Source organism: Onychostruthus taczanowskii, unplaced genomic scaffold, assembly GCF_017590055.1.
Source record: "Onychostruthus taczanowskii isolate IOZ18803 unplaced genomic scaffold, ASM1759005v1 scaffold38, whole genome shotgun sequence".
Classification (NCBI taxonomy): domain Eukaryota; kingdom Metazoa; phylum Chordata; class Aves; order Passeriformes; family Passeridae; genus Onychostruthus; species Onychostruthus taczanowskii.
In genome coordinates, this window is record NW_024501237.1 from 12986385 (window position 1) to 13004715 (window position 18331).

The window sequence follows — 18331 nt, forward strand, 5'->3', positions numbered from 1 at the left end:
AATGTCTTTAAGTCTAGCCACTTAAATCTCAACACACTGTTGAGTCTTAAGACTTTCTAAACATTACTAGAAAATACAGCTGTCCTTTTACGGTTGGGAAATATCTTGAAATGTGTTAAAAAACCAACACAACTGCACTGTCATCTTCCATTTGATTTTAGGATTGAAGGGAACCAAAAGCCTAGCTCAGAAGAGAATTCCTGAGAAGCATATAACCTCTCTACTTTGTTGCCCTCCTACATTCTTGAAGGAAAGAATGCATAAGTCAGGGACCAACATTTCCTAAAGAAAAAACATATGGTTGTTTTTCATCCAGGCCAGAGATGTATACAAAGAACAGCTAACTAAATATAATAACCATTCACTGATTCATTTCTTTCAGGACTATTTATCTAAATCAGTAAACAGGTTATTTAAGAAAATAAAATAAACCCCTCCCCAAAACACAGGAACACAGCTTCTAATTAGAAACATCATGATTTGATTTTGTTTTTATTGTGGCCATGTGCCATTCTGACCAACCTAATCAAGAGATGGTGGCTGCAGTTTATTTAAACAGTAGTCCTGGGCAGTGAGCAGGTTTCCAGATGTGCTACTCCACATCCCTGCAATCAATAAATAAAAGGAGGACTGTTGGAATGCTAACATTTGTCCAGAAAATTGCTCAAAGAGTTAAAGACACGGATGATAAAAGCAGCTGCACCAGTTCTTGTCATGCTGCCAGAGTTGAATGTTTACCTAGTGCCGCATCCCCACCAGATGAGGTGGAAAAAAAAAAAGGCAGAAAGTCTCTTTTCCCAACCATTTTGCCATGAAGAAAGGTACAGCAAAGCAGAACAGATTTATGTGGTAGAAGCAGACCTGTGAAGACACATTCAAATAGTTGTGAGTAGGTTTCTTGGCGTTTATGTTAGACATTCTGGGGCAGCATCTGCAATCTAAACACTATCCTGTTATTCCACAGTCCATCACTTTGCCTGTCGCTGTATTTATAATTCATGCACTCAGGTCTCACAGCTTGCGCTGCAAGAGGGACTCTGAGAGGGATGGCTAAGCTTTGGGGTTGAATTATGTTTTATTTCTCGACCAAAGCCACAGGTGTACAGCTCTGGAAGATGCTGAATGTTCCCAGTGATGGATGCTCTATGTGTCCTCATAAATCCCCCCTGCCTAGAGTGGTGGCCGAGTATCCAAGGCCCAGCCGCCGTGAGAGCACCATGGAAGTGCAGAAGTGAGGGAAGAGTGATGATAAACCAAGGTAGGAATCAAAATCCTTTGTGCAGCCTGCCTTGTGGAAACTGGGCACGAGGCAGGCTGCATGGACATGAATCACTGAGCTGAGTGCCAGAAGTCGTTTTGTCTGTCCTTTCCCTCCCCCAGCACGCAGGGAAGACTCTCCACCGACCCGCGATCCACCCTGAGGACCGAGCAGAGGATTAGCAGCCAAGGCCAAGGAATAGCTGGGCTAGAGCCAGGACAATGCATCGATCATGACTGACTTCCCTGGGCCTGAGGGGAGCCCTTGCTTGGGAAAGCACTTCTTCAACAACCGCCTGGATTTCCATTGCTGGGGCACGTGGTCCCACGGCGGTCCCCCACCTGACCTGTCCCCAGTGCTTATGAGCAGCTCAGCTCTTCATAACTCACAAATCTTCTCACGTGCCCAGGGCTAAGATGTGCTCTGGGAGAGCACAGAGATCCCTGAGGGCACAGGCACTGTGTCAGTGCAGCCCCACTGGCTCCACACTTTACTACGTCCTAATCCTTCCCTTGCTGTTACACTCAGCGTACCTGCTGCCAAAACATGCTGTAAATTTATAAAGGTGCATTGGATGGACACCTCGAGATAAAAATAATAAAAAATTACAAGTCATCCTTCTTCCAGCAACTTCCCTTACACAGGCTAAGGTAACACAGCAAGAATCCACAGTCACAATTTGATGAAGTGAAAATAAACATAAGAAAAGCAAGAAATCCTTGATTATGGATAAGGAGACCAGGAAGACAGCCAAAACTAAGTTGGGAATCCATTAGTTCTTATGTCTAAGAGTGCTTCTAAGTATGTAGTGTGTCTGCTTCCTGGAACGAACAGGAAGAGTTGGCATAGACTTCTTTAGGAGCAGGATATCATCTCTGGATGTTTTAAACCAGTCAGTGCAGCCTATAAAAATTGAGATGCAGACCCTAAGAAAAATGGAAAGAGGGCTGGACAGACAGTATGTTGCTCTTGATGGACTTTTCCTGAGTTAACTGCATCTGGATGCATACCATGATTTTTATCTGTAAAAAAACCCCAAACCTTAAATCAGATGCTCCATATATGGCAAGACTGTTTTTTGGGCTGCTTGAAAGACTGTTTGTTGCAGCTAATAGAAGCCAACATCAAAAGGATAATACCTTTTCTTGATTCCTTTTCAAATATAATATGGATGTGGACAATTTCAGACAAGTCTGCTTTTTTCAACACTTTGTGAGGCACAGCCTCCTTACCTGTTTTGCATGAGTATTTCTGGATGAATGGTCTGTATGCAAAATCCTTCTTACTACGAACTATCAAACAAACACAAACTAAGAGACTCAGTAGAAATGGTTATGTTAGGCAAAGAGCTGGACATGCCTCTGAGAGTTTCCTGTATAAACATTTAGCAGCTGCTCAAGAACATAAATACTCCAAACACTTTTATTATTCATTTCAAGACTGTGTCATTTCCACCTTTTTTGCCAGTGTGGCAGGAAATACATCATTTAATGAAACAAGAACTGACTAGCAGCAGCCAGTGTGGTACCACCTGGATATCTATTATGCCTATGGTTCCCATCCCATTTGCATGAAATCAGGTTAAGTTTTGCCACTGATTTCTACTGAAGATTTTCACTTTCCCATGGTTTAGATAAATCATGACTAGCATAGTTATCAATGTGTTTTTTTGCTGGTATGAATTCAGAACAAGTCTTCAGCGCAACCAGAAGATGATAGCTAATGTTATTCACCAGCCTGGTTGAAAATTATCCCAAATCATACCAGCTGTGGATTAGACAGGTTGTAAACTGAAGCACAGTAGAGCAGCTACATTTAGCTTTAAGTTACTACTGAACAGCTGCTGCTGAACATGCTTGCTAGTACAGTTTAACACTGGCAGGAGGGCATGGGAACTTGTGAGTTCGCTTTAAAGAACATAGCAAATTTAAAAAGTAAGTTTCAAACAGTATTTAATCAGTACGATATCTACACGTTTAAACACAGGAACGCATAAAACATGCTGCTGTTCTTGTCAGCCACTTATGGTCCCATGTTCACTTCACGGATTAACGTCTCCCTGGATTACCTGAAACTCAGAGATCTCCTGACACAGGTAAATATTTTCATTTGGGACTGGGGGATTTAACTGTTGGTCAAATCTCCTGGATTGTGTGGGGTTTTTAGGAACCAGAGTCCAAGTAAAGCCCATGCTCTGGTCAAACTCTTGGCTTACACACAGTGCTAGGTGAGGGATACAGCTGAGTTCTGCTCCCCTCCCTCTTCCAAGAAGGACAATAATTGTTGACTGCAAGATACCACTTTTATCAGTTCAGTCTTTGGGTATTTTGCTCTGTACAGCCCTCACTGACTTCAGCCAGCTTAGACTGAGAGACCTAAGAGACATCAAGAAAAATCCAGCCTCGGCTTCTGAAGGAACATAAGGACATTCAAGCCCAAGTGAGTCCAAGTCACAAGTGAGCAGTTTGAGGCTACAGAGTAATAGAAAGCCAGTGTAAAAACCATAAAGCACACAGTTATCTCTAGTCAAAGTACAAGACAAATGATACCTCAAGCCTTAAAATTGTGTTTTTCTGCTTCAGCTGTGCTCAGGCTGTGGAATACCTGAGCACTGCTGCAATAGGAAAATACAAGCCATAGCTGTTGTCACTGGCACAAGATACTGAACACAGCAAGGCAGAAAACAAAACTGTATTCACTTGTCAACAAGTCAGTTCTGCTTCTATTTTTACTGCTAGAAAGCAGGAACAAGTTCTGCAGTAAATTAAATCCATTAAACCATAGGAGACTGGAGATCAGTCCAAAGTATGATGCAGGATGTCTTTGTTAATAATACTCACACCAAAATCTGAAACCAAAATTTTGGGCTTGGACACCTCAAGTGAAAGTGTAATTAATCTTCATAACAAGACTTCATGTCCTGTTTTAAATGAAAGAACTTGGAATACATTTGGTATTGTGGCGCAAAGATATGACTGGATGCTGAGCAAAGCAGAATATTAAAATATTGAAATGCAAATTCTTATTTCTTTTCAGGGCTAATATTTCAGCAAGATTAACTGAGTAGTCCATAGCTGTTTTGTGGCCACTGATGTGACCTCTGCACATTTGTGATACCAACATTATACAGGGTTCTATTGCCATTTAAATTGTTTTTTTGTAGTCATGCATGAAGTTCTTATTACTTAGGTTGGACCACTTACTGCAGGGCAAAAATCCACCTACCTAAATCTGTAGCGAGCTCTACCAACAGCAGACAACTGGACACAGGAATAAAATCCTGATTTCCAGAAACCAAATTCCCTTTGACATCAGGTAAGCCCAGCTCTCCCCGCAGAGATCCCCATTCAACATGACTTCCCAACCTCCATCCACTGAAGTATCAGACCACCACGAAAACATTTATTTACTGTCCAGAATGCGATGTTTCCCACACGAGCTCAGCAGAAGAGATGCTCTGGTTGCCTCACCTGCATCAGCAGCTGTGACCAGCAGCAGGTACTGCTCCTTGGCCTCCCGGTCCAGGCTCCGCACCAGGCGCAGCTCTCCGCTGCCCGACAGGGTGAAGGCTCCCTCCTCATTGCCAGCCACCAGCACGTAGGTCAGCTTGCTGTTCAGCCCCTGGTCGTCATCCCTTGCTACAACCTACACAAGCAATGCAAACAGAACAGATTATCAAAGACTGTAAAATTATATTGGGATAGAGGAAGCGTTCTCTGTGACAATGCTCCAAATTAACGGGTTGAATTAATGCTAATGCTACAAGTATAAATTAGCTGTAATTGAAAAAAAATACTTAACACAGTGGTGGTGGATTTAAAAAGCATAGTTTCAAAATACTAAATAGCTGATTATTTATTTTTCTCAAGTGTAAACACAGTTAAGACTGTGTTGGAGCTCAGTGAAAAACACAAATGACCTGGTATAAGCTAAGCTCTGTATGAGAGCAAGCACCACACGCCCTGCTGTCAGATTCCATTTAGTTCTCTCTCAGTATTTGGCGCACAGCATCATCCCGTGTAGGCAACGACCAGATTGAGAGATTTGTTGCATGGAAGCTGAGAATGAGATGAGAGGATAGAGCAGACTCCCAAAGTCCCGGTGGAAGTGTGAGGATAGGCAGGGAAAACACAAACAGAACTCCAAAGAATAATATTAACTTTTGGTAACAAAAAAAACCCACCCATACAAATAAAAAGAAAAACAAGCCAACAGAGACTGCAAATTCAATTAAAGCCAAGAGGCAACTCCTGCACTGTTTTGCCCCTTTTTAATTTTGGAGGAAGGACACTGTGCATTAATACCACGTAGGCATGCCAGTAATTGTCAGAGACACGTATTTATTGCTGAGTGTACCCACCTGAAGGATAACTTTTGGGAGCGTCTCCAGATTCTCAGGGACATTCACAGAGTAGGGGGAAAGCTCAAACGTGGGAATGAAATCATTGACATCCTTCAGGACAATACTGACTGTCGTGGTATCGGTCCTGGGGCTGCTCCCACGGTCAGATGACTGAACAGTCAGTGTGTAGGAGGGCTTCTTCTCTCTGTCCAAAGGCTTGGCCACAGTGATCACCCCCGTCACAGAATCGATCCGAAACTCATTGCTGGCATCCCCATTCACGATGGCGTAGCGGACCTGCCCGTTTGTCCCCTCATCTCCATCAGCAGCTGACACCTGGATTAAATCCGTCCCTGTCAAAGTATTTTCCGCCACCTCCACTTTGTAAAGCTTCTGGGCAAAGAGCGGGTTGTTGTCATTAATGTCCAGGACTATGACCACCACATCTGTTGATGAAGAAAGGGATGGCTGGCCCTTGTCTGTGGCTACTACAGTCAAGGTGTAGTTGGCCACGGCTTCTCTGTCGAGCTCCCCGGTGAGCCTCACCTCCCCATCAATGGTGCCAATGCTGAACTTGTTTCCCAGAGGCCGGAGCAGGCTGTACTCGATGTAGCTGTTGGGACCGCTGTCGGGATCCGTGGCCTGCGCTTTGAACACCACCGTGTCTATGGGCGTGTTCTCCGGCACGTAGGTCAGCTTCGGGGAGATAAAGCTCGGGGGGCTGTCGTTCACGTCCAGCAGAATGATGGAAACTTGGGCTGTGCTGGTGTACCTGGAGGCTGGCAGGGGAGCCATGTCGTGAACTTGCACGACGAGGCTGTAGAAGGACTGGCTTTCCCGATCCAAGGGCTGCCGGATGCTCAGCACCCCACGGTTGTCGATGCCAAACTGCCCCGCGCTGTCCCCAGATGCGATGCTGAAGGACAGCTGAGAGTTGGGACCTGGTTGGGGAGGGAGAAGAAAGGTAGATAACATGACTTCATCCCACTGGTATCCTCTAAGTATCAATATTTCTGGCCTCATTTCCACAAAAGAAATTTTCCTTCATTTTCCTACAGAAATGAGGACTGTACAACCACGTTGAGTGTTCAAACTCCTCACCACCATTGGAGTGTTGAGCCTCCTCACCACCATTTTTTGAATCCATCTGCTAATTTCAGCCAAGTTTCACAGTGGAGCAGAAGCCTTTGAAATTATTATTTTCTGACAAGATAATATTCATGAAAGAGAGAGGGAGGATGTTCATTGGAGAGGCCACAGAGGGGACGATTGGCAGGGCTCATCTCTGCTTTTCATTCAGCAGGATCTCCACAGTGGCACCAAAAGTAATTTCTCCCCATCTACAAGGGTTAGGGATAAAGGATTTGAAGGGCTTTCCTTCAGAAACCAAGACTCAGTAGTTCTCTGCTCACTGAACTTCTGGTTTCCTCTGTTCTTCCCAGTTCAACTGAGCAACATTATTATTAATGTAATTATTTCATGAATTTTTCCATTCAATTAAAAAAAGCCACAAGCAGAAACTCCCAAGCCTAGCTGGAGCAAGCCAAGAGTGAATACTGGGGAAAGGTATGCTTCCCATATATGGCATGGTATTCCAAAATATCAAATGAAAAGCCCTCACTCATCTCATGATCAAAACATAACCAGCAATTATGGTCAGGGGAGAGATTTATCATTCCAGTAAGGGAAATGCATCCTGAACCTGGACAGGGCTGTGAAATATCCTTAAACATTCCTTGTAGGAAACAATGTGTGCTACTGCGTCAATTCCACAGTTCACTCTAAACAACTAATTATTGGGAACATCCAAATGTGGAAAAAGTTCTCTCCTCCATCTATCTTACCCCTATTTTCATTAATTTCAAAAATTCTTCTTGCTTTGTGTATTCAAGACTGTGTTTAGGATTAGTAAATTAACCATTAGCTACTAATTTACCTCTCAAACTAGCTTGTTCATGCAAAGAAAGCTGCCCACTTCACTGATTGCTGTGCATTTTGTCATTTTTACTCAGAAGCTTTTTTCTCTCTGAGTGAATTGCTTTGATAATAAAATTATCCCTGCATTAGATTTACCAATGTTTATTATACTGTTTATTATGCTCAGACTTGAGAAATCTAGTCTTATGTGTCTTTCCCCCAGTGGCTACTGTAATTGGCTTCCCTCTCTCTCCTTCCTCCTGTAGGAGTCAAATTATAAAATGAATAGAACCAAACATGAAAGACAAAATATTTGAATGCAGTTAAAGAAATTAATACATTTATCTGACAGATATTAGTTTTTCTCCATTACTTTGATCAAGTGAAGTACGGTGAAAGTTTAATGCTACTTTGCTTTTTGTTCAGTTGTATTTTCAGATGACTAATTATATGTATGAAAGTCTTGATTTCAGTAAAGTACTTTCTGGCAATTCAAGATTTTTGGAGATGGGTAGGATTTGGGTCCTGCAAAAGAAAATGAGTTTAAAAAATACTTTATTTCCCTCTCTCCCCTCCAGTGTTTTCTATGGTGTTTATTCCTAAGAAAAAATTAGTTTGTTATTCTCACCTCCATGAACATTTCATTCTTTGTCCTGTATTCTCATAGGTTTCCATGCTGCTAATGCTTATATAAATTAAACTATGAAACAGAAAAGTTGCCTAAATATCAGTGGAGCCAGGAAGGGCACTTAATGAACTATTCTCTTTTTAAACACAGCATGCCAAGCTGGCATTGTGCACCTCATCCATCCCCCCTTCCAAGGTTTGGAGCTGGGCTTTTCTTACGGAGAATGTAGGGACATCCTCTTTGCTGAACCTTAGGTTTATTTAATCCAAGGGTTCATCTGATAAAACTCTGAAAGAGCAGACATGGAGTCACCAATTTCATGATAACACTCTTCTAAAGGGTTTTGTTTCTGTTTTTATTTATTTACTAATAAGACTAAAAAAAAACAACAAAACTACTTCCCCCTGCCATTCTATAAATACCTATAGAATTCAGCTGGGAAATTACACCAGCTTTGCCTGGAGGAATACGTAACCAAAATTTTAACAAACTGACAAACATGCGTGTACATGTGTTTTCCTGTAAACTCTTTGATGAAAAAATAAAATCTGAATTTCAAAATGAATCAGTTTAAGGTAGCTGAGTTTTTTAGTATAAATATAATATATTATTATATTATTAAATATCCAGGAGCTGTAGCTGATATTTGCTATGGACCTGTATATGAAAAGTCCAAGCTGAGATAAACAGCTGCTACTTCCCAAGGGGTGTGCTGAAAAAGAAAATGAAAATTGGAGCAGCTTCACTATCACCACATTTCTGTCTTTTATCGGTGTTTATCCTAAAACAACAGCCATACCTCATTATAAAACAATGTCTTTTCAGAGCTCTTTCAAACTATAGGATCACGTAACATAAATAATCAACAAAATTATATTGGTATTGAATGCATTATCTGTGAGCACATGGAGAAGAGTATAATACTAGCACTACTTATTTCTGTGCTCTAGATAAACATAAGACAACACAAGATAAGTTTGGGCTTGAAACAGAAACAACAATAGATCATAACATTTGCTTAAGTTACAGTCCTATGGGAGAACTCAACCTGGCATGCTCTTGGAATGATATTTCTGCCCTATTAATTTTAAATCCAGCCTGCTAGAAAAGCAAGCGTGCCAGAAAATATAAAAGGCAAGATATCTGACTTCTTGTTGCATTGCTCCTCAAGTACTCATTTGCCTCCTTGATAACTGAGTGTGTGATGAATGTGAATTGATATGTCAGTGCTATGATAAAGTTCCCATCCACTGTGCACAGATGGAAATTAATGTATGAGGTGCAAGAGAAAAGGAAAAGAGACTCACAACAGCAAAGTGAAATTAACTTCCAAAAAGGTTTGAAACCAAGTGCTGTAGTCCTGACAGGAAAATAAGATAAGAAAGAGGAGACAGACACAAATCCATTTATCTACAAGTCTGGAGGAACAATCCCTTCCCCAGGTATGCATGATACAAGAACAAGCTCCTCCTCCAACTTGTTTAGTTTACATAAAATAAAAACCTTAACGAGTGTGGTGAAAGAGAGATTCATGCAAAAACAGCCAGTATCACAATGTTATGGCTTCTGATTTGTTGGCTTATCTTGGAATGGAATCTCCTGGTATGGAATTTCTTCTCCCTTCCTCAGCTTGATCTCAAAACCAGTTACACAATTTTTACCATGGAAAGTTCCATTCATCAGCGCAAAATTTATCTCCCCACAAAAATGCTGGAGTGCAACAACTCAGCATTTCCTGAGGAAAAACTGCTTTGTTGAGCAACCTTTGTAGGTTCAGTTAATTTAGGTGCACAAACAGGGATTCCTTGAAGCATGTAGGTGCTTTGTCCTTGAAGCACATTTCAGTGTGAGACACTTCCATGGGCTCTGCTGAGCCCCTGTCACGTTGGGAGGAGACAAGGTTGCTCAACACGTCACAAAAATAACCTTCACCTGTAAAGTCACTGTGAGTTATGAAGAATTTTGCATTAGGTTACACAGGGTAATGTCTGTGGACACTTCAGAAAATGTGGTACACGATGGAATGCTGTTTATGCATTTTATGGTCATATTCTATAATTCTTCTTGCTTGGGCACAAACTGTATGGCAAAATGGTTAAGCAAGCTATAAAAATTGTACCTTTTACACTCAGCACATTAACACCCTCTAGATGCCATAAATAATCCCAATATTAAAGCTCATTTCAATGGGAAGTTTTCCTAAGATCTTTTTCAATGTTTTTTAACTCCCATGTATCAGCAACTTGTAGATGACAACAGTCTTCACGACAGACTTGAAAGTTATAGTGCATTTAAGATGACTGCAGATAACATCTGATATTACCACAACTCTCTTCAGATTTATAACCAACTGGAAAAAAAACACCAGAAAAAGAACTTGGCAGACTTAGGTCTAATTTAAACGAAAATTTAAGCATATGAGAGCAGCAACTTACGGGGAGCCCTAATTTTCCCTTTTTTGAGTAAGTCTTCTAACACATTGCTAAGGTGAAGCACAGATTTACAACCACAGACACACAGTGTCAGGGAACTCCTACCGTCATCAGCATCGGTGACGCTGAAGTTGAGGATGGCAGATCCAGGGGGAAGGTTCTCCATCAAGGAAGTGCTGTAGGAGGCCATGCCAAAGATGGGAGGGTTGTCGTTGACATCCAGGATGTTGAAGTACACCCTGATGGCCGTGGACTGGCCTCCCCCATCCTCAGCACGGACGGTGAGGATGTAATACTGCTGCGCTTCGTAGTCCAGGGCCCGCGTCAGGTTGAAGACTCCGGTGACGGGATTTAGGAAGAAGATTCCCTCTTCATCATCCTCGCTTATCGTGTATGTGATCTCCCCGTTGACGCCCGAGTCATCGTCGGTGGCAAGAATGGCTGCCACCAAGGAGCCTGCAAGGCAAAACAGCACAGCACCTTCAGGCACTTGCAACAGGCAAGAGCCAGCTCAGCACTGAGCAGATCCACAGATGAGAAATGCCCTCCCAGAGAAACACAAGCCTCAACACTGTCTGAGTAACTAGTGCAAAAGGTTTCTCAAAGCTGTTTTTTAACTTATGCAGATTAGATATCAACAGGGGCAAAAATACCTTCTGTCCTGCTAGACATTGTCTCCCTAAGACTCAAAGGGCCCTCCCTTTGCCGCAGACAATCACAAGTTCTGCAACCTTCTAGATACTTCTTTCCAAAGGCAGAACCCAAATATATTTCTTTCCAACCGCATAACCCAGCTCTGCTTTTTGAAACAGTGCCTTTGCAGGGTAACTGTGGTTAGAAAACTAGAAACCCTATAGGGGTCTGTTCTCCGCTGTTTTCTGAAATTCAATGCCCTGTGAATTTGTGCCAGTGTTTTCATTTCTGCATAGCTGACCTATCTGACTAGAGTTTGGAAATCAAGTGTCACTTTTTTAGTACTTCGAACACTAATTATAATTAAGATCAGCTCATTTCCAAGAAAAGAAACCATTAAGTTTCCTTTCCCTGGAACCAGATGAGCTACGTGCAGCACAGTTAACTACTTTCAAGCAACGTGATAATGAAAACTGCTTATATCATCAGAACAAAGAAGAGTGCTATAACCCCCTTTAATCCAGCTGGATATGCTGGCATCTTTCACACCCATTTGATGATCTCAAGCTTTAATGTTCCTTTAACTGCAAGGGGAATGGGGATTACTCTCTGGGATAGAAAGTTGAACCTCAAAGGGGAAACCTCATGGTCCCTCCCCTCTGGGTGAGCCTGCCAACTGCTCCCAGACTTCTGGAGAACAGAGCAGAGCAGGAGAAGATGCAGTACTTTAATACAAAATCAGCCTATTTTTTCCTCAGCACCCACCACTGCTGAGCTGGCTATAAAGCACTAATGTACACCCTGTAAATAATTAACAAGACAAGTCTCATTTTCATGTGGAGGGAATTAGGCTTGCCTTTTCCAGGGTTATTGCTGCTGAAACAGACCTAGACTCAAGGCTCTGAGAGAAAAGACCATGGCTGGGGATCAGCATCCAAAGCACTCTGTGCTATACAGACATCTCAATTACTTCCAGATCAGATTCCTGAGGCACAGCTGATTACACTGTAACTCTTTAATGCAAAACACCACAAAATTTTGGAACACGGACTGTGGGGCAGAGTGCAAAAGCTGGAGGCATAGGGGTAACCTTAGTTCTCCCAAGCTCAGACTCCCATGCTTGTGAAAACCCTAATAAAAGCTTAAAAGCTAACACCACATAATTTGCATCTCTTTGGTTAATTCATGTTTTAGAATAAGCTTCTAAGATGCTACTGGCAGATACTGCTTTTGTACTAGCAATCTGTATAAATCTTGGAAGTAATATTCATTTCTCACCTGGAAACGTGTAATAGAGCACACTATTTGAAAACTTTTTTTTGATCTAAACACTTTTTAATTTACAGCCCCCATTGCAAGCATCAAAAGACATTCTTGCTTAAACCAGCTTAAACAAAGAAAACAACCACTTGAGAAGCCAGTGGTCGTATGTCCAAATCCTGTTTACCTGGAGTGGCATCTTCTGGGATGTCAAAGGTGTACACTGGCTTGGAGAACTTGGGGATGTGGTCGTTGACATCGCTGACGGTGATGTTTATCCTCATGTCCGAGGACTGCAGGCCGTCGTCGGCACGGACCAGCAGGGAGTACTTGGAGCGGCGCTCGCGGTCCAGGCGCTTGGTGGCGATCAGCTCGCCCGACTCGGGGTCAATGTGGAAGCTATCATCTGCACCGCTGATGATGGTGTATGTCACCAGGGCATTGGCTCCCTAAGCCAGAACAGAAGTGGTCAAATCGCCTTGTTCGCCAGGAAAACCACATCATAACTTGCAGTAAGGCAAGGATCGTTCCAGTAACTGCACTTGGGGATTATTTTTCAGAGCAGTTTCCTTTAATAAACAGCCTTCCTGCCCAGTCCCTGCTTCAGCCCCACATGCACACAGTTTTTATTTATGAGATGTGAAATTATGAGATTACCCAGATACTTTGTGCTCTACTCTTCATGAAAGGATTTCATCCGATCAATACTAAAAAACTGTTACCTGTTTTAGTTTCAAACCAGCATCACCGAGCAGTGTGACATCGTAAAACAAGACTAAACATTGATCCTTATCTTTGAAGGTTAAATTAAATCCCTGCCAGTGGGATCAGCTCTGCCTTTCTTGCTTTCTGGAGATGGGATGGAGGGAGCAGGAGAGGGAGGAAGGAAGGCATGGAAGCAGGGAGGACCTGGGGCAGCCACGTGGCAGCACTTCCAGCCACCACGCAGGGCAAGGGCCACAGCTCGTGGTCAGGAGAAACTCATGGAGGCCGTGCTTGCAGCAACCCCTCAAAGGTCAGTTTCTGCATGGAAATATATTTACCCATGTAAATAAAAAACCCCAAGGTGACAAATCACACATCATTAAAATCACAGTTCTGATATTGGGTTGTGCTGCAAGTCAAAAGCATTTGCTTTTGGGTCAAAAAACTTCATTTATTTTGGGGGGAAAAAAATAAGCATTCATGTGGACTTTGAGCATTTTGGTTAAAAGAAAAGTTGAGGAAAAGTAATGTTACACAGAAAAATGTCATCTACTTCTTTTTCCAAGACAGGCTTAAGGATACTGAGAGTTTGGTATATATATATATACACACCAAATATATATATACTCCAACATAGTATACAGTATCTAAACCCTGTGTGCTGATGGTGCCTAGAAATTCAAGGAGATATTTACTGTGCCCTCCTCTGGTGCCAGGCCAGAGCTCAGGTTTGACAGCTGAAACCTGCTGCTAATGATGTGCCAGTGGCACTTCTGCAATGAACAGCTGATCAAAGAGATCAGGCAGAAAGGAATTCTAGGGCTGTTTCAAATACTTCCACCTAAAAAAGCAAATAACAGAGATAAACACCTGCTTGTATTTTTGAGAGGAGAGACAAGCATTAGTTACCTGACCTTACCAGAGTACCCCATGCCAAACTTTCTCTCTGGGGTGCTGTTTCAAAGAGTCAGACTGAGCTAACTGATAAAAGGAAATTTAGAAAGAAAGCAGGCTTCTGCAGTGCCCAGCCCTGCAGAGCTGCATGCAGTGCTCCATCTGTGTGCTCAGGTGTGCCTAGGGGATGTCACACGCTTTCCTCCAATTGTGTGGCTTAGCCATTACATCTGATGGGAATTTTCAGAGGTGACCACATTCTTCACCCCGTGTTTGACCAGCCAGAGTCCTTCTAACAGAGTGCAGCTAAAACCACAGCCAGGTGTGATACTGGTTTATACTTTGCCCTCAGCTTCAAAAAGCAAGGGGGAATAAAAAGGCATCTCAGCCCAAAGCTGCACATCACTAGGAAAACTTAGGCTCCTTGTAAAGAGTTTGAGTTACAAATGTTCTGGCAGGGAAATTGAAATCATTCCTTTTGATAAAAACACTGACCGATTTCTCTCTAAGGTAATAAATCACTTCCCACTGAGTGGAGTGCTTCAGAATGGGTAGTAGATTAGGGGCAGTTCAGGAATGGTTAAAGAGGCTGCAGCATTATTGCTATAATCTTAGATATATTTGCCATACCACACCACAGAGTGGTAGCTCAGTATTTACTGCTTCCTAAAAGAAAAACAAGCAGCTAAAATTTTTGTTACACAAGTGCTCACCTTTCCAAAATTCTGGTTTTGTCTGTGTATCAGGCTACTACTAGAAAATAAAGGGAAAACCAAAATATTTACAATCACATTCGCACCATTCCTGGGGGCGTTCCCATGGTTCCCTCTGTAGCAGTAAGATTAAGTACACCAATTAACAATCACAGGAGACTAACCAAGCTAAAGGTTAGGAATAAAATTCTCCTGAGGAGGTTGAATTGCCCTTTTATTGGAAAACAAGAACTGCTTGTTGTTGTCAAGTGTAACACTGTATTTTAATGACAACACAAACATTTTGTACTATTATATTGACTTTTTAGTCATTTTCCTCATGGAAAGAAATAGTTCAACCAAACAAAAATAACATGATTAACGTGTTTGTAACTTAAGTTTCTAAAATAAATGAATGCATCAATAACATAGTAGTTTCTTCATAGTATCTTAGTTGCAGCATTCTCATAATAATGAATCTCAGAGGGCAAAATTCTTTTGCAAACAGATTCATGTACAGAGCACATATTTTATCATTATTTCTTTTCCCCTCTTTTTGGTAAAATAAAACCTTTTGGAAGGGATAATATTGATCTTTGTTAGGTCTAGTCAAAGGAAAAGCAGGCATTATCAGAGTTTTACCTGTTCTCCAAGGCTTGTCTCAGGTTAATTCTATTGCACACCTTGGAACTGGGCTCAACTACAACATCTTGGTTTCAAAGTTAGCTTAGACCTCCACAATACTGGACAGAACTTTGTGAATGACTGCCATGATTCCTAAGGCTAAACTCACACAAAGGGATGAAGAAGACAGGTAAAAACATGTCCAGAATGGCACTTTTAGTACCAACACTCAAAACTGAAATCATGCTCCTACCTCATCAGCATCCATAGCTGTCAGCTGCAGTATTTTAGATCCATCCCCTATGTTCTCCTCTACAGTCAGGTCAAGCATGTCTGTGGGGAATACTGGTGGATTGTCATTGATATCCTGAAGTGTTATTTCTACCTGTAAAAAGAAGGAACAGGAAAAAAATGGAGTGAGCACTGGACCTGAACGTTATTAATAAAGTAATTCTGAAAGGAATCAGGTAAATTGCTCTTAATCGCATGAATTAGCACATTCCCAAATCACACCAACAGTAAGAAAAGCTCGTCCGGATATTAAAATTTCACATTGTTATAAAATACTCCTAGGAAAACCTCTAACACAAATAAAGTTAATTTGACGTGTTGAGAGCAACTGATTTTAAATGGTCCTAGCCTAGTTTACACTGGAAGAGATCCACTGATAGACTGTCATTGTAATCCTCAAAGTCAGCCCCTGGAGAATAACTGCCAAGTGCCGGGGCAGGAGATCGTTCAACCATTAAATGCTGCTTGACATAAAGATGAGGTGGTGTAAAATTCTCTCTGAAATGTTTATATATTGGCAACTCTCCGTTCCGAGAGGGGGAAAAAACACCCTTGCACTTAATATATTTTATAACAAATAATCTGCTTTTCTCCCTCTCTCAAAACTCTCCTCTAATTGCAAACATAAACGTTGCTTTAGGAGCACCCACTAGCATCTACTCTCCTTGACAATCCAAAACTCAACAAATGTTCTTTTCACATGCCATATTTGTATGCCTTTCCATGTAAGAATGATAGTTCCTGAAAGGTTGTTTTGTGATCTTTATCCCTAGTTTTTCATAAGCAAGATTGCTGCCCTGCTGATGCTAATTCAAAAAGATGCAGAGCTAAGTTTTCTCTTGTTGCTGGGTCTGGAATGTAATATTCCAAAATAGAAAAAGAAGACACAGCTGTTTTATATTTATCATGGAAAAAAAAGTATGGCTTTGGACCCAAAATATTAAACAGTCACCAAACTCTCAAGACCCACTAAGGAGAAAATGAATAGCTGAAAGAACCGAGGAATGGAGAAAAATGAAAGGCAAAGGTATGGATGACTTCAATTGACAGATAAAATCTTATTTATGCTACAGTATCTGCTATGCCCTTATCCACAAGGATTCTCCAGGAATTCAGTTGAAAATACATGGATTGGGCTGCTCTGGATATAGCCAACACAGATATTTCTGGTGATCCAAAGTCTACCATTTCTACTGTTTCTAGTCCCCTGCCATAGCATTTTCTTCTCTGTTCTGTTTTCATAGGAACCACCAATTGCCAAACTGTTCTGACTCGATCACCAGGATGATCCCAAACACAGAGGAAATGTTATATTTGTTGTGATACGGCACAAAATGATGACACAGACACTGCTGCTCTCGAGGGGAACAAAAAGGAAGAAGAAGAAGAACTTTATTTTCTGACTCCAACATTTATAGTTTTCCAAAGGTGACAGTGGATTGGAGGGTGACAGTGCCACCTCTCCAATGCCACTGGACAGACCAAGGGTCCATCAATTCTCTCCACCTCCATGAAAGAATGCAAAACATAGGTTATTTACAGAACTGTGTGTGAGAAAGTTTGTTGAAAGAATGCAAACATCAGAAGGCTTAACAAAGTCTTATAAAATCAGGGCGACAATATTAATATTAATGTAATATTAATATAATAGTGTATGTGCTGGAAGTAGAGACAGAACAGGGGTCTTTTATAGAAGGCCATTATTTATTTATCCCCTATTTAATCCCTTTGGAGGCTCAAGAATAGTACACAAAACAATTCACAGCCTGAGACAGATCAACCCAGAAGGTTTTATCGTTAAATTTATATCCCTGACAGCAAAAGCACAAGGAGTGCTGAGCATAGCACCATGAGCAGTGACTGAGAACCACCTCACCAGACACAAACTTTCAGAGAAGCAGCCAGCCTAGGTTGGTTTTCAAGGAGACTGTGTGACAATTCATCACAGAAATGAGAGGGACGTGGTAGAAACGACAGATGAAGGATTTTGCCAGCCCTCCTTGCCCATGGAACTGGCACAGCACGCTCCTCCTGCTTTCCTACCCAAAGTGCAACATCTCCCCTGACAGGGTTTCAAGGTAAAGCAGCTGCACAGCTCTGCAATTCATCTATTCCTACCACACATGTCATTCCCAGCTAATGTTTCTGCTGCGGGTGACATTTCACCACCAGAACTCACTTCCATAATGAAAGATTGCCCTTTGTACAAATGATATGAAAAATATGTGACAACTTCTGGGGGCTTGGGATAGGAGCTGTGCATTGCCTACAGCTTGAATAATGTGAAATAGTGAGGATCCAAGAACACAGATGGCTAAGGGTTGGGGGACAAATAAGTTAATTATAAAGTCAGATTCCAGAGAAGTGAAAAAAAAGAAGAATAAAAGAGGTAATTTTATTCTGAAATATCAGTTCACAAGTAAACAAAGAAACAGCATTTTATACCGAAGACATGCTTTAGATGGTGGAAAAATAAGAAATTCCCAAACAAAGATCAGAATTTTTTAGAAAAGAACGCAACATTTTTAAAGAGCGTTTACACCATGATTTATTACTTATCCACAAGGCTTAGATAATGGGTATTGCTTCATAATTCACCACTGGCTAAGTCTAACTAGCATCTGTGTCTAAACTATCTTTTTACTTCTGCTAGAA

The 18331-nt window shown here is 41.6% G+C and overlaps 1 protein-coding gene across 1 annotated transcript in view; it reads right to left on the minus strand.

Moving 5' to 3' along the window:
• Positions 1-18331, minus strand: part of FAT4 (FAT atypical cadherin 4) — a 125370-nt gene that overhangs the window by 45084 nt on the left and 61955 nt on the right. Inside the window, exons 3-7 of the mRNA XM_041411896.1 lie at positions 15639-15770; positions 12658-12919; positions 10683-11033; positions 5619-6541; positions 4729-4903 (exon numbers count right to left, since the gene is read on the minus strand). Of these exons, the coding sequence (XP_041267830.1) occupies positions 4729-4903; positions 5619-6541; positions 10683-11033; positions 12658-12919; positions 15639-15770 (1843 nt within the window). The remainder of the gene's footprint in view (positions 1-4728; positions 4904-5618; positions 6542-10682; positions 11034-12657; positions 12920-15638; positions 15771-18331) is intronic.